The 16,559-nt window shown below is 39.5% G+C and overlaps 1 protein-coding gene across 3 annotated transcripts in view; it reads left to right on the top strand.

Annotated features, from left to right (window-relative positions):
- Nucleotides 1-7,532, top strand: part of TANGO2 (transport and golgi organization 2 homolog) — a 39,541-nt gene extending 32,009 nt beyond the window's left edge. For all 3 annotated transcript variants that reach the window (XM_064466558.1, XM_064466557.1, XM_064466556.1), the window contains exons 7-9: nucleotides 74-227; nucleotides 2,780-2,884; nucleotides 4,727-7,532. In XM_064466558.1, the coding sequence (XP_064322628.1) occupies nucleotides 74-227; nucleotides 2,780-2,884; nucleotides 4,727-4,847 (380 nt within the window). In that variant the 3' untranslated portion in view covers nucleotides 4,848-7,532. The remainder of the gene's footprint in view (nucleotides 1-73; nucleotides 228-2,779; nucleotides 2,885-4,726) is intronic.
- The last annotated feature ends 9,027 nt before the right edge of the window (nucleotides 7,533-16,559 follow it).

The raw sequence follows: 16,559 nt of genomic DNA, 5'->3' as shown, positions 1-16,559 counted from the left end.
TTTTTGCATAGTACATAAATTCATTTTCTTTGCTCCAGAGCTTAATAAGTTGTTTGGGGTTTTTTATGTGCAGGAATATATGGATTGAGTAATTCTTTGTTGGATACACCATGGAAGAAACTTCAATATGGGAAGCAGCTTTTCACAGAAGTGGTCAAGAGAAGTCAAGACCTTACCAAAGAAGACTTGGTGCAGGAGCTTCTTACAGTGATGAATAATGAAGAGCCGTAAGAACATGATAGCCGGTTTCTTCAAAATGCGATATGACCAATTTAAAATTGCATGTAGAAACAATTTTGACAGAAAGACTTTTGCCTTATATTAACTAAAGCTGGGTAACAAAAGGCAAAAGTAGTGTTCCTCCTCTCCAGAGACTGACCTTCAACAATACTGATTTTTAAGCAGCAGACATTTTTAAGCACAGACATTATTACCACAGTCTTAGTGCTCATAGACTGTACTCTGATTTCTCTGTGTCCTTTTCTTTTAAAGATGGCACTTCTCTTAGTAAGGGCGATGAGTGCCAGACAAGGGGTATGGAAGTTGCTGTAAGCTTTGTGGAGGCTCACTGTAGGGCAAGGTTGGGTTTCTTACTGCACGCAGAGTAGGCACTTATTTACACGCACAGGTTTGTGTCAGTAGCTGCTAGCTATTCTGTATTGCTACCCAGCGTAGATACAGAGGGTGGAAAAGCTATTTTTGCAGTAGAGCCAGATGCCTTCCTCAAAAGTGTAATTTAATTCTTTTAGGCTAAATGGGGGAAGGAGATAAGGGAGTACTTGCAGTTCAGCTGCAGGCCTCTGGCCAAGGAAGTTCCCGAGAGATGAGTTTGAGTATCTAAGTAAGGTTCCGGCACTCCCTGCTGGCTGCACAGTGTACCTGAGCCTGTAGGCTAGAAGTTTAGAAGTAAAGGAAATTGAAACCATTTAAATGTCCAGACACAGAGAAGGATAAGGGAGCTGCTGTGGTCTAAATTTGTATTATTGCTCACTGTCCAGTAACGTTCATGTTTAGCCTGACTTCTACCTGTCTAGGGGGTGATGTTGCGTTGAAGCAAAGCTATTTCTGGTGTATAGGTCCAGTTTCCTAATGTTACCAGGCACTCTTAATGCCAACGTTCATGTTTATGGCATTTTTCAATGGTTCAAAATAAATCTTTACATAAGAACTCGGACATCTGAGCAATGAGTAGTAATTGGGAAGTCTGCTAAGCCCTCTTAATTACTTTTTTTATCTGACATCAAGTGATTTCTCAAAAAATTGTTATACTTTACCTTTTACTAGTAAAAAGACAAAGGTATAAGATACAATGCAGTCTAAATGATCTTCCCTTAATGTTCAGTAACTCAGTATGATCTCATCTGAAATCTTCTGACTATAAAATGGTAATATTTACTTACAAAAAGCAATATTTAAAACCAAGACTGTAATCCTTCCAAAGCACCCTTCAAGATGAAACTATCTTTCTATAATGAATATGAACACATGGGTATGCACTAGCTTTGAACCTCCTTAAAATATCTTACTGCATATTACTTTATGATCTCTGTGTGCGTGTTACAGGAGGTAAGTGGGTACGACGGTTGGGGGTGGAGTATGAGAGAGAAGCTGACAGCTCCGACGGGCTGAAGTGCCTGCTGTGTGCCTTCTCTGTTACCTCGTGGCACGCTCCAGCCGTGTGCCCACTGCAGGATTGAGAAGAGCTTAGTTGCTCTATTCTCCCTGAAACATCCACAGGTCCTCTTCTCTGCCACAACAACAAAGAAAATTATCCCAGTTATGCTGTAAATGACCTGTACATCTAACAAGTTGCATTGTCTCCTCTACAGATCAAAATGAGCTCTGAAAATGGGGTTGAATTGATCAGTCTGTTCTGCCCTCTTCCCCAGCATTCACTGTACAGCTGATAGGCAGCTGAATTATTGTTGTTCTATAGGTGCAACTGGGTCTGTGCTAGGAGGCAGAAATGGGATTGTTTCTTGAAGATGGAAGAAGCTTAAAAATGAAATAGAAAAACCTGCTATAATAATAGTTAAATTGGACTTCAGTAAATAACATTGGAATCTTTAATTACTGAAATAGGAAGCTGTATTTGATGGCTAGCATTTGCAACTATGTTCTGGTACATGAATGGAAAGCCAGGGATGTAGTAACCTTTGTGACCCTAGCATCCCTTCTTTGTGATGCTGGTACTTGTTTAGTTACAGTAAATGAAGCTTGACATGCTTTATAATAAAATTATGTTTCTGGATACCTTTCAGTCTTTGATAGGAATACATGTCAAAACATTTGAGCACAAGCTTACCTTGTTCTCTGCTGCATCTTCACAAATTTTAAGGATTGTCCTAGATCTTGTCCAGGTATTCCAAACAAGATCGAAGGAAGCAGAGAGGTCTGTCTTTGACACAAAACCTCCTGGAGTCCAACTGGAGAAATGCTGGTTTGTGTGATGTGCCTCAAATTACTCAATCATTAATGTTTTAGTTGAAACTGACAACCAGAAAGACAAAGAAGACAAAGCAAAAGATGTGTCAAAATATGAAAAAAATTCTTAAAGTGAGACAGAAGTTCAAGACCTTGAAAAAATCTCTATGGGAAAGAGCTTACAAGCTGTTTTATCCTCATGCTTTAGTTTTGAACAAAATTAACACTTCTTTGTACTTTTTGAAAAGTGATTGCTGTTTATCAACCACTCAGTCAATGCAGCATGGTTCAGGAGGGATGAATGTGTTAATATTCGAGAATTAATATATTGTTATACTTTACTACTTTTTTTCAGTCAATTACCAGACCCTGCGATTGAAGACCAAGGGAAGGATTATATACGCCCTATATTGAACAAGTATGCAGCTGTATGTGTTCGCTGCCCAGGCTATGGAACAAGGTAAAACATCCCTAGTCAGAAGTAGACGTGTACTGGATCAAAGCATATCTCAAATCAAAACTGGGCTGCCGTAATTTTTAACTCTATAGTGACTGCTTTAAATTTGTTCAGATATTAATCAAGTATAATTCAGTAAAGCATTTCCTTGCTCAGTTTTCTGGTGGTTTAGATTCACTACTGATGAGCATTTTGAGCACACGTTATAGTTTGTCTTTGGTGGGGAGTGTGCCATATCTTGTCTTGGACAAAACGGAGCTAATGCAGTTCTCATGGTTCCCCATTGAAGCAGCACATCTGACCACCTCTAATTCTGATCTTGCCAAAACATGAAAAGCTTTGAAATCATGTTTTTAGCAGAAAAACACAATTATCTTCTATATGTGAGGAACTGCAGAACACATTTCTCTTCCAAAAGCAAGAATAGTTTCATCTGCATAGCTGACTAAGGTTTCTTTAGGCCTGTCGTTGTAATATGTAGCTGCCATTTGTGTACGTTAAACACCTATTACTCTTGTTCAAAAGAACAGGTATTTCCACTTCTCCCCTAACTGATGCACTCATTGCCCTAACTGATGCTGCTGTTTTTACTGAGACGCTCTCAACTTCTGCTCACCCTGTTCTACCAAAAATGCCAGAAGAACAGAATAATGCAGTGCACCTTGTGTTTAATCCTCGATGGGACAAAATTTTAGGTGAACCCGGTTGCTGCTGGTGGGGAACTCCTACTCTAAAAGACTGCAACTCTTTTGTCAGATTGGCCTCTGGCCTAGGCAGCCACAGCGTTTCCACTGTAGAGATGTAAACTGGTAAAGCAGGGAGCACTCACTTCTGTGAGGAATTTAAGTTGGTACTCTGAGAAAGCAAGCACTGCAAAAACCGAGTATCTCTATAAAATGTATTCAAATAATGTTTTAGATATGGGATAATGAAGAAATAAAATGGTGAAGAAGCATCTTCCTTGGCTTCATAGGCTGTAGTTCAGCTGTTTCAAAGGAAACAGGGATAACTCAGTAGAAATACTGACCTCTTACCAGTGTGGATTAACGCTATATTTCAAGTCTTTCTTGCTACTATAATTGTATGCTCACACTCATCTTTCCCTTAGCCACATGGCTTAGGGAATAGGTTGTTAATTAGGCCTCACTATATTCTTCTGAGGAAATTAAGCACATTTTTATATGGGTGAACGACTGTGAAATGACTTGTGGTGGCCTTCCCCATCAGGATGGTGGGTAACTCCTCCTTCTGTCAGTCATCTCCCTCTGGCAGGGTACTGCAGTGTCCATGGCAAGATGACAGCTTGCACGTGACAGACTGGCATGGATGCATGAATGGAATCGGCTTTTCATGAAAACAAACTTCTTCTCTGGAAGGTTCCTAGAGAGAGAAAAGTTTTCCTGTGATCATGTATCAGTGTCCTATGATAATAATTAATGATGTTTAAATCTTAATGGACAATTGATTTGAAAGGAAAGAATGAGAAAGTACTAGTGATACAAATAACCCATCAGGGTGCGGGTAGGCTGTGAAGAAGAGAAAACCTGGTTTTATGCCATTTCTGAATGGAACACTTGGCACTAAAAACAGTTTAACCTTTTACCATACACTTGTAAGTGAGCAGCTTTGTCAGCCGCTGAGCGCGGCAGGGAATTGGAGCAGCAGAGTGACGGAAGAAGGGACTGAAAATGCCCCTGTGAACTTCCCAGGACAATTTCTGCCCTGCTAGTGTGGTGATGATGTGCTCAAGAAAAATGAGCTAGAACCTTTGGGGATGAGGGATGGGACCCCGCAGATTCGCATAACAGAGACAAGGCTTAACATTCTACCCTTATGTTGTTTCAGGACTAACACGGTCATCCTCATTGATTCAGAAGGACGGGTTACTTTCACAGAGCGCAACATGATCAATGCAAATGTCAACCAGTGGAAAACAAGCACCTATGAATTCCAACTGCACACTTAACAACTTTCCATTTGAATGGTTTGTAATAAAAGCAATGAGACAACAAGCCATTAAGCTCCAGTAAATCTTTTGTGCCAGCCTCAACAAGCTAAAAATAGCAAGGAAAGCAAAAGCTTAAATAAACTGGTAGCATACCCTATCAGGCTCACAAATCCTTTGGATAAAACCAAAAGAAGAAACTGTTTTTACATTAGCGACTTATAATGAGAAATAAATTTTTAAATATCACCCTGTCTCCAGGGCAAGGCCATCTTTGCCCAAGACAAAGTCATTGCTCTTTTGTGGGTGTGGGTTTTTTTGGGGTGGTTTGGTTTTTTTTTTGAAAGAAAAAGATGTTTTAAGTAGACTCTTAAACGTGTTTTCAGTTCAGAGGAGGGGAAACATTTGCTGCTTTTACTGTTCTGCGTGAAGGTTTTACCACACTTTGCCTTCCCTTCAACATATGCTTTTAAGATTGTATAGCTGATGCCAACATGCATTAAATGAATGTCGTATTAACTGCTTTAGTAACACTTCAGCTTTCCAGCAGTGCCGTGGTGCAGTGCTCTGCCTGGGGAGGGCAGAGCAGGGGCAATCCTCTACAGTTGTTTTCCTACAGATTGTACAGCAATATATCTTATTTCTAAACTTGATTTGAAAGTAGATAGGAAATTAAGTTCGGTCTATGTTCAGCTTTACTCAGTAGAAACTGAAAAAACTCGTGGGAGCAGACTTGCTCATCTTTGACCGGAATAAAGTTGTGTTGTGACAACTTGTTTCCTGATAGTCTAATTAGCAATACTGGTTTTCTTTCTTCCCCAGCAGGCGGTGAGGAATAAGTATCTGTTTGCAAACAGAAGCTGAATATGAAGCTTACATGTATCGGTCGTTTTATACACGTGCAGTTTCAGCTTCACTTCTTTACTGAGATAATATGTCAAAACCTGGAGTGACTGCTCATAGATTTTCAGTAAAAATAGCTATTTGTTTTAAGGTTACATTATTGCAGCCTTTATATTGCTGAAAAAGTTGGGTATTAAGATGCACTTCGTACGCTCTAACATCTGTGAGTTAAAAAGCTATTTAAATGCATGCTTCTTTCAATTATTCAGTGCCAGTGTAGGTGCTAGAAGATTCTAGCTAATACCAAGACATTGTAAAACCCTCAGTTATTTTGCTGCTACTGGTGTTGTTTTGACTTATTTTGAATGCTGAATATTAAGTTAGAAATGGATCACTGCTATCTTTTCTATATATGTGCTCAATGTATTTTTTACAAGCCTGATTAATAATTATTATAAAATGGCAGGATTTTTTGATACTACTCAAGATGCGCAACTGCTCTTCTGTACCCAAGCTTGGGTGTTGGAGCATTCTCGCTAGCGTGTGTGTGTTTGTGTCTGCCCCTAAGGGATGAAGCGGTAAATTGGACTCAGGGTTGAGGCCAAGTGCTGTGAAAGGCCATTCCAGGACATGCTAAAGCAGCATTTAGTCAGATGTCTCTTGTGTATTTGCATAGTTGAATAGCTGCTGGATACCAGGGCTGCTTGCATGACTGTCATGGGTTGTTGGGTCAGTACTGAGTGGCTTTTTGACCACCTTGGTGGTGAGACGATCGATACGCGGGTGTCAGGTTGTATGTGGTTTCGAACCCAGAGCCTGCCTTTCTGAGCTGTAGGAGATGCATAGCCCTCTTTTATTTTTTGATGGCTGTTTAAACCGTATATTTGGACACAAATGTTATTGTTATTTTTAGATGCAAAGAAATAGCCATAGCTGTCTTAAATGTGAATTTGACATGTGCGTATTCAAAAACAAAACTCTGCTTCAATGGCTTGCTCTTCCTGAGAGTTTGTGTATTGAATGTTTTTGTACCTTAAGAATAAAATTGCCAGAGTATATTTGAACAAGACATTATCTCTGAAGGCGTTTCCTAAAAGGCAAGCAAAATGCTTGCATGCCATTTCTTGCTAAAAGCATTTATAAACCATAGTTCTTATAGTAGTTCTGTAATAATGAAAACTTACTTACTTTTTATGTATAGGCAAAAGAAAAGCAAGTCAGAGCTTAGATATAAAAACAGATTATAATGTATTTTGCTTTGCTTGAATCAAAATTCTAAATCTAGGGTTTGCTTTTTCGACAATTAAACAGTAAAGAACCAAAACCACTAATGTTGGGGTTGTTTATTATGTCAGAATAGTTATTAAAGTGAGGTTTTTTAGCTCCTTTTGAAGGAGCCTTCAGTGGAAACAGGATCAGGACTGCAGTGCAGATATCAGCAAATGGTGCTGCATCTCCATAGCAGTGATCAGGTATTCATGAAGTGCATAATTTACTGTGTGCTAATTATATTTGTAATGAGCCCACTGGAAAAAGTAAACTGTAGTTAAATTTAGCTAAGTTTTATTTTTTATAAAAGTACTTTTAGACATGAAAGGGGGTTTTAAATATCAGTTGTAAAGGAAAAAAGGACATATAGCGAACTATTGTATGGCATTTTACTAAGTTTGCTTATATATAACATCCTTTCCAAGTCATAGATTTTCAAGAGACTTGTTTCCTGCCTCTTTTCCTATCACAATGATAGTGGAAGATATTTTAAAATATATGTAAAAACTTAATTATATTTTTTGCTTAAAATTGTTTCATTATTGTTGTTTACATGTGTTCAAAGCTAGAATCAGAATAAAGTCAATCTGGTGACCCGTCTTTGTCAACATTGATAGATTGTGCATTTTTGCACATATTTTTATGTTAATTTGTCTGTAACTTCGTGTGACAAGATGAAGTAAAATCTTTCATGAGGTATTAGAAATGGAGGGGCTTTAAGTAATTTCTGGTACTTAATTCCTTTCGAAGCGCTGCATTTTTCTGTGGATTTTGTTGTGTGTGGAGGGTTTTTAAATTCTGTGCTGTTACACGATTATACTTGTCTTATTCGGGTAAGAAATCAGAAAATATTTCTTTAAAGCTCATAATCCAGATTTGGGGCATTTTGCTTTGTTTTTCAGTAGTAAACAGACTGTATTGACTGGAATATTCCCAGACCAAGTGTCACAGTAATCAATTCTCTGAAATACCCACCAACTTGTGACAACCAGTACATGCCCACCACCTCCATCCCAAAAGCAAATGTCCTCTTGTTACTAGCCTGGCTGGATTCCACTCCCAGCACAGCAAGATCAGGTAGAAAACACTAAGGTTCTCAAACACTGAATGTCTGAAACAGTGTCTTGAGCATCTCCCTTCCTGCCATGACCTCGGGGTGCTTGGAAGCTGCTTTCTGCCTTGCTGACTGGAGTTGATCCTTCAAATCTTAATACCAGAATGTGCCAGGCAAGCCTTAAAAGAACAACTGGCACATTCTTGCTTATGAAATGGTGGAGCCATCTCAGAGCTAGCTTTTGCTTTACAAGCGGTGACCTTTTCAAGCAGTCACTTTTCTGAAGACAAGCAACTGGTATTGCCATTGTTAAGGTGGCAAACTAAACCTACAGGATTTCCTAAAATCTGCAGACAGAAAAGCTTTAATTCCAAGCCTCTGAAGTTGTCACTGCCGATTCTTGTCTGTGCAACAAGATAAATTTGATGTGGATTACTGGTCTTGAAATTGGGTGGCTGCATCAGATGTTTGTGGCAAGAGAAGTTACTAATTACCAGGGACGTTGAAAATTCGCGTGCTGATAAATATGTGAAAAGTACTTTGAGGGGCTCAGGTTTCCCCCAGAAAATGGAAATAATCACAGCAGAGATGCAGCACAGATGATGTGAAGAGCAAAGCCAATGCTTCCTTAGTGAAAAGCCGGAGCCTCGCAAAATGCTACTGAAGGGCGAGAATCCAGGTTCACTGTGGAAAACCCCTGGATCTTGGGCAGACCTGCGACTGTCTTGATACACTAGGTCGAGACTATCTTAATGTTCTGCCATACCTGGGCATTGCAGGGGAGATGCAATTGTCTCATCTCCCTGTTATCAGGAGCTTTAATTAAACACACTCTTACCAGACCAGGGAACAAATTAGGCCTTTGGAGTTCCTCAGTAGGCTCAATGCTTAACTGATGTTTATTGTTACTAATGAAATACACTGGACTAAGTATTAAAACAGAATATTGAGAAGACTTGGAATACTGTTTTCATATTGTCATAAGGAAATAGTAATTTAAAAAAGAATTGATGAAATACTAAGCAGTAATAAGGCACTAATTAAAGCATCTTATATTTCAAATTCAGCTTGAAGAGCTTAAATAATGCACATTTATAGCTTAGCAAGCATCCCTATTTAGGTGGACTATTAGCTACTAGGAATTAGTCCTATATCATTCAGATTCATGTAATAGAGCATTGCTGATGTTCTTCATCTGATTCATTTTCTGCAGAGAAGTCTTGTTGAGAGCTACTGAGGATTTAGGAAATGGTCTTGACTTGGTGAAAATAGAACCTGTATTGTAATCACCTGGAAAGGCAATAGAACAAACTGAGAATTGCATAACCCATCAGTATGACTCATGCTGTGAGACGTAAGTTAAGGTGAACAGAGTGAAGGAAATGTTGAATACATAAAACGAATATATAAAGTAACTGTCTGGAACATTCTGTATTGAGAACTTAGAAATGGAATGAAAAAGCAGTATCAGATTGAAGTACGCAAATTTACCGTATCTTTTGAAACAGAAGACATGAGGGCTGAACTTAGGATCATAGATGAGGGAGAAAAATGATAATGTAAACTTTTATATTAAGCAGGGTGGGCAAATTACGATCTATAAGTCATATGCAACACAAATGAGAAAAGCGATTTCTCTGCTGATTCACATTAAATTTTTGTGTCTTTGTACTAGAAAGATAAACAGAGAAAAACAAATACAAACCAGAAACCAACCAGAAGTTGGGGAAGTGGAGGAGAAGGCCATACTAAATTTAGCAGAGAATAAATACAATGAAGAAAATCTGTTACATTGAAAGATGTTCTGAAGATTATCTGCAAAAGCTTGAATGAAAAGGAGAGGCTCTTTCACAGGTAGACAAAGATGGACAGTGTAGCTTTAAGATGTCCAGGCTACGTTAAGAATTTTTACTAGTGCTCCATTGAGACCTATATTCCAAACATTGGAATAAAGGAGTTGTGTGGCCTGATTAAGCTACTGTTTTCTATATAGAGCTATAAATAAGTTAAAGATTTAGAAATTGTATATAAAAATATATATTTACATATCTAAAAATATATTTAAACGTAATTTGGTGGAGAATTCAGATTCATCATCAGAATGGGATATCTGTTCTAATATAACTTGAATTCAGCCATGCCAAAAAGGTCACCCTACATAGAGGGTTCTGTAACATATTGCTAGAGCGTGTATGTCTTTAAAAGTGGTTATGACGCAAAGGTAAGATAACCAGCAAGGAAGACTGCAAAGTTGGAGAACACTTGACAGTGACTTCAGTGGAGGCGCTAGGTTTAACAGGTGAGTGAAACAAAATATCTATGTTCTGAATATCTTTGCTAAAATGGCACCTTTTTCAGCATGCCTTTCATTTCCATCTCATTCTGTGGTTTATCTTTCTCTGTGTCTCTACTAAATATCAGCTTGAATGATCACATTTCTTATTAAAACTGTAGTATTTGCATTATTAAACATTTGTCCAACAGACAAAACCTTGATTTCCCACCCACCCCCCAAAACATAAAAATGCACGTGAAGCCCTGATTGCTCTCCTGAAGAGTTTGAGCTGGAAACAACGTTCAGTGATGATGTTCTATTGATCAAAAAAAACCCACCTAAAACCCCCCACCAAACCCCCAACTAGAACAACCACCCTGCACACAGATTATAAAGCTTCCACTGAAGCTACGGTTGTTACACAGGTGTGGGATTTGAACATCTCTAAATTATTTTGAATAGCATAGAAATAGTTATTATGAAAATAATTTATGCAGAATACATTTTTATCTATGAAAATTAATACAGACTGTAATGATGCTACTCTACTGTGTATGCTTGGTCCCTGCAATTATGATTCTGTAATAATAACTTCAGAAGGAACTTAAATGTATAAGCTGGCCCTTGCGTGAGCACTCAGAAGCATATTTAGTCCTTATTTAACCTGGTCTGAATTAATGTGACTTGGAACATTCTTGATAACCATTCTATGCTTAAATATTCTCAGTAAAATGTTCTGGAACTGAGCTGGTTTTATGAAACCTTATTTTATGAGCTTGCCTCTGTGGAACAACGGTGTCTTCAGTGCAGCAGGGTGCTTTACAGGCTTGCCTCTGGTGACGGGGCAAGTGTTTGCCATGGCTATCTCATCTGACATGCTGGCCTCTCCAGGCGCAGAGCCAGCCTCGGCTGGTGCCGCACCAGGTTGTGTAAACACATTGATTGCTTCTGTTCGGTGGAGGAAACCACATCACTTTTCAGACATTAATTAAGATAGATTAAATAATAATGTGGAGAATATGTGGAGACAGTAGTGTCTCCTTGTGGTACAACATTATAATTGGCATTCAGTAATCGAGGCTTCTGCCTATCGCTAAAAGAATGTGCTCTTCCAAGAAAAAGGTGAATGAGAAACCTGGTTTTTTGTTGTTCCTCTCCCTGTAGGAGCTCTGCTGTGAATAGCTATTGGAAATAACCACAGAGCCAAGGTCTCAGTCAAATGCATTTATCTCATGTTAGTCATGTCTCCCTCGAATGGCTGGCATTTAGAAAGGAATTAATTGTCCTTTCAGTTCTAAATGGGTCTACGTTAGTACCTTAGTTTGATGAGTAGTGCCCTTACCTGATGTTTCTGACAGTCCCTGCTTTGGCAACCTCAGATGGCAGGGACTAGACTGTTTTCAGATGGAACAGAGCTGTGAGATGTGCTTCAGGAACACGCTCAGTGGACTCCAACGGGTTATAGGTTTAGCCTGAAGCAACGCTGTCTGAAATGCACATAGCATGGAGATTAAGTACTTGGCACCAATTGTTGTGCTGCATAAATCTGCTTACTTTGGTCTGCTTTACTTATAGATGTAGCATGTGATAGATGTGTGGTGTATCGGTAGCCTTGCAATATGGCAGTTGCAAATTTTCCTATTTCCTGTAGCAGTATATCGTGCCAGTCAGGTCTGAGTATTGTCTTGGTATGATATGTGTGTGTTTAGCCTGGCAAAGCAAACCCAGAATGGCAGTTACATAAAGAACAGCCGTACCAGCACAATTGTTCTTTCAGAAGCATAACTTATTTTGCCTCTGGGGAAAACAAGGGTACTGACATTTATGGTTTTGCTCATTTAAGTGCAACTACACCTGGATTTTTGGCAGCCAAAGATTATGCTCCTGATTCATGTCTGTCACCAACAGTGTGTGTGTGTGTATGTGTGTATATAGATACACATACACAGTAGACCAAGCTAAGGAATTGCGGCAACAGTTTCTTAGCTGTAGTTCACAGCAGTCCTGTGGAACGATGAAATACGTGGTGTTGTCATGGGTTTGAATTTAAAATGTCGTGCTGTACAATGACTCACAAGCAGAGCTGTCAATTGGCAGAAGTCGCTGGCTGGGGATGCTCAGGAGAAGCCCGCACATCTGAAGTAGCAGTTGTCACTGGAGTACTGCTGTGGCTCTTGCAAAGCAGCCAAGGTTGACTTGCACGGTTCTTTTAACAACAGAACAGTAGCATGCGGTAGAGAGGTGTGATGTGAAAGCGGCTGCAAGGCTGGCTCAGGGTTTTGTTTTCTTTTATTCTTAAGTTTATCTTTACAAATAGCAAATAAATATCTCTTCTGGAAGAGTGCTGTGAACTACCTGGATGGAAGGGCCTTTGGAAAGCAAAGCATGAAGACTGGTATTCTGTGCGACATGGGTGCTATTTAATTTTTTCTCTAATGCTCCCATAGATAAATTGAGTGTATTTAAGAATGCAGGATTTTCAGCCCTAGGAACAAGCGTGTTCTATGTATCAAGAAGAAGCAAGGGCAGCCTCGGTCACTGTACGACAGCACCAACGCAGCTGCAGTTGGCAACTGCAGAACATGTCACTTAGGAGTGACACGTGTAGTCATGTTTCTAATGTGAAGGTCACTTAGTTACTTAAAAATCTGCATCTTTTTTATCCAAATTTGGAATATCTTTTAAAAAAAATTAAACCAAACTGGTCAGAGGCAGATTATTGAATGCGGAGCAAGTGCTGTCCTGCTGCGGGTTAGAACTCACAGACCAGTATGCATATTCCAGGACAGATGAGCAGGAAAAGAGCCTTGCCACTGCACGTGTCCCACAGTTAAACTGCAGCTGTAACCTTGTAAATCTTCCTCCACCGTGGTAGTGGGTTTGATTGTTGGAGTGACTTGGCACGATCACGCAAAGTACGTAGCAGGCAGGAATTCAGATCTCCAGTGTTGTGCCCAGGTGCGTTTCCCACAAGAACATTCTGTATATAAAATGTTGGAATATAATGATAGAGTAATTTAGGTGGGAAGAAAACCTGGAACAGCAAATGACTTGTGGGCTTTAACAGGGAGGAGCTGTTACTTGACCTCTTAGTTGTCGTATCCCACTTTAAGTAATACTGGCTTTAGAAAAATGCCTGCTTCATCGGACGAAATGCTAACAGCAATCTGGAACCTGAGAGGAGTAACCAATTGGCCGAAGTTTCGCCAACAGAAAAATCAGGAGTTTGAGGTGCTTCTGTAGACAGGAGTGTAGTTCGCCTGCATGGATGCTAAGGTGCAAGACGAGTAATTCCCTAGCATCAAAGAACGTGTCTCCTTTGATTATCTTGTGTAGCAATCAGCAACCTCTTTTGACAGTAGAGGACTGATCTGAGCTCGCTCCTGGGGTCCCTTTGACATCGTTCCATGGCTGTCAGGTGATGGCTGACGGGGGGTAGGTTGAAGACAGCAGTTTTCAGCAAAAAGTGAGACAAAAATATACAATGCAGGCAGATACCCGTTTGCTTTTCTTTCTCACCCCCCTAATTCTGCCGTAGTCAATGTGCAGTGGCAGTGCCCGTTTTGCCATATGACACCTGCTGTCTTCATTTAAAGCTTTAATGGATTTATTGTTCTCTGGCAAATAAGACCGTGTATCTCAGCTTTTGAGAAAATCCCAGCCCTACTGATGCCACCTTCTTTAAGTGTGTAATGTGGGTATCTACATGAGGAATCTGAATTCTCTTAACGTAATCGATGGGGAGGCTTAATTGCCTCTCTGAATGCTTAAGAATCTGCTTCTTATTTTATTGCAAGCTAAATTAGATGCCTGAAATTGGATGTCATGAACCTTCTGAGGGTTTTTAGTAAAGTCTGCGTTATGTTTCCTTAGGGGGCTGGACACTTGATTCGGTACAGACTGTATTCAGACCAGGTCCAAACTAGAGATAAGTCATCTTTGTTAGTTTAGATGCCTCCACATGACAAATTGTTCTCAGATTCATCTTTGGGGCATGAGAGAAACCTCACTGAACTCAATGGAAAGAATCCTGTGGGATAATGATGTAATATGAATTGTCCTTAATACAGCTACATTTAGTAAACCTTAAACAATTTGCACTGCTCCTTACTCCTACAAAAATAATTTTCCCATTAATTTATTTGGGTTTTTTATTATATTTTAATTTAGTTTTGCTTGATTTTTCCCATGGTTGAAGGTTTTCTCAGACTCCCAATTTACAGAGCTCTTTTTGGAGCGCTACTGGGAAGTGCGGAAGGCTTGGTTGCATCTGCTGTGGTGCAGGATGATCCAGGACCCGGCAAACAGCCTGCACAGAAGCATTTGCCTGCTGAAGTTCAGAGGTTGGGCTGTGCAGAGCTGCAGGGATCTGTCTAGTCTGGAACCAGCGTGCCTCCCCCTCGCTGTCCAAGCTGGCTGAAATGTGAACATGGTGTACAAACCATCCCCTGAATAGCATTTAGATTAAAAATTTGCCTGTTTTAATAACATTACTAAGGAAGTCTTCCCTTCCCTCCCCCCCCCCCGCCATAGTTCCAGATCGTTGAGTGCAAACCGGCATGCTGTAGGCTGCAGCTAGAGTGACTCAGCTTCATTAATCTGGTCATTATCATTTCCATCAGGTCAATCATACATATTGTAAAGTACACGCAAATATCTTCCATACTGAAATCTATTTTATGCCTTGATGATTAGTGTTTAAAATGTCTTTAGAAAGATTTTTTTTTTAATATATTTCACATCTTCAGAAAGTAAAATACCTTCTTTGCAAAACAACTTATTTTCCTGAAATAAAAGTATCGCGGGCTAAGCAAAATTTGTCTTCCAGTAGATTTCACTGTCGGAACAGCACGGTATGTGCTGCTGCAGTTACTGATACTGTAACTAAGAACATGAAAAAGACACTGGCTCCACCTAATTTCCATCCTGATGAATGCAGCCTGCTAACTTGCTTAAGAAGCTCCTAGTTGTTTTCCTTACAGGCTTGCTTTCTGTATTTTGTGTTGACAGCAGTTGCTTCTGTCCAGCCTTCCTCTGCCTTGTTGATGAGAGTCTCCTTGTCACGAGGAACTGATTTTTTGCTGATGATAAAGATGTCTCATGATACTACTGTAAATCCCAAAGGCACTATGCAGGTGGACCTGCACACTTTTGCTTTGGGTGCTGGATGGGAGATAAGGCCTTTATGCACATTTGGCAAGTCTTCTGTCAGACGTCCGGGTGATCAACATTTTGAGGTGAATTTGCAGCATGTCAGACATAGCAGACCACATTTAATTTTCCTTCTGGGTTACAAATTTAACTGTTATTTGAATACTGTTTTGATGAAACCATTTTTTGCTCCTGGATTGTTTTTCTTTTGCTTACGAAAAACTAGAAGTGTATGTCCCCGTAGTGTCAGTGTCTCAGAACCAACTGTTGTACTGTTGCTTCAAGTCACAGTATTATGATTCTCTGAAAACAGATGCACAACAGAAAAACTGACATCCTGGTTATTTTTTTCACGTTCAAAGCACTACAGGCATTTTAATTCTTCCAGCTCTACACAAAAATCTGTGTTTCTCCCACTTCTGATCCTAACTGAAATGTTTTTTACATATATATAAAAAACCCTATTTTCTGCAGTGTGCAGTACTCAGGGCAATACTTCAGTTACACAGTCACATAAATTGGATGCAAATGAGTCATGATACTTGCATTTTCATACATCCTTTGAAAGGGACAATCTCTCACAATGTCGGCAATTTATGAGGTGAGGTGACGTGACACAGCTACTTTACAGCAACTGCCAACATCAACTCAAATTCTGTACTTAAGTTTTTTTTCCTCAGCTTTGAAGGTTGAAGCATGATATAAATGGCTGTTTTGCAAACCATGGATATTAAATATGCATTCTGAAGTGGTTTGTTTTAAAATTAATAAAAGCAGTCATAATTTTAAATCCACTCTAAAGTAATGGCTTGAGTGCAGAAGGCTGTTATGAGGAATTAAAAATTAGAAACTGCTTTCAGGTATTGAGGGCAGCTTGCCAAGATTGGAACCAGTTTCAGTAACCTTATGATTATGTGTTGATACAGTGCCATGACATCATGTCCATATAAATCACCACCCTATCATTAGATGTGTTCGTCCAGCCAGCCAGACACAAAGATGAGAGACCTAACAGAGGTCTTCAAAATGTTATTTTAAAATATTATAAAATGTGACTGTTGTCTTTGAGGTGCCCAAATACTGTTATGAAAGATATGAGAGGAGTGAAATACCAGAGTCTCGTGTCCTGAAATTGCATATG

The sequence above is a fragment of the Phalacrocorax carbo genome, chromosome 15 (genome assembly GCF_963921805.1).
Source record: "Phalacrocorax carbo chromosome 15, bPhaCar2.1, whole genome shotgun sequence".
In the NCBI taxonomy this organism is placed as follows: domain Eukaryota; kingdom Metazoa; phylum Chordata; class Aves; order Suliformes; family Phalacrocoracidae; genus Phalacrocorax; species Phalacrocorax carbo.
The sequence above is the reverse complement of the archived record's forward strand: the minus strand, read 5'-3'. Positions and strand labels throughout refer to the sequence as shown.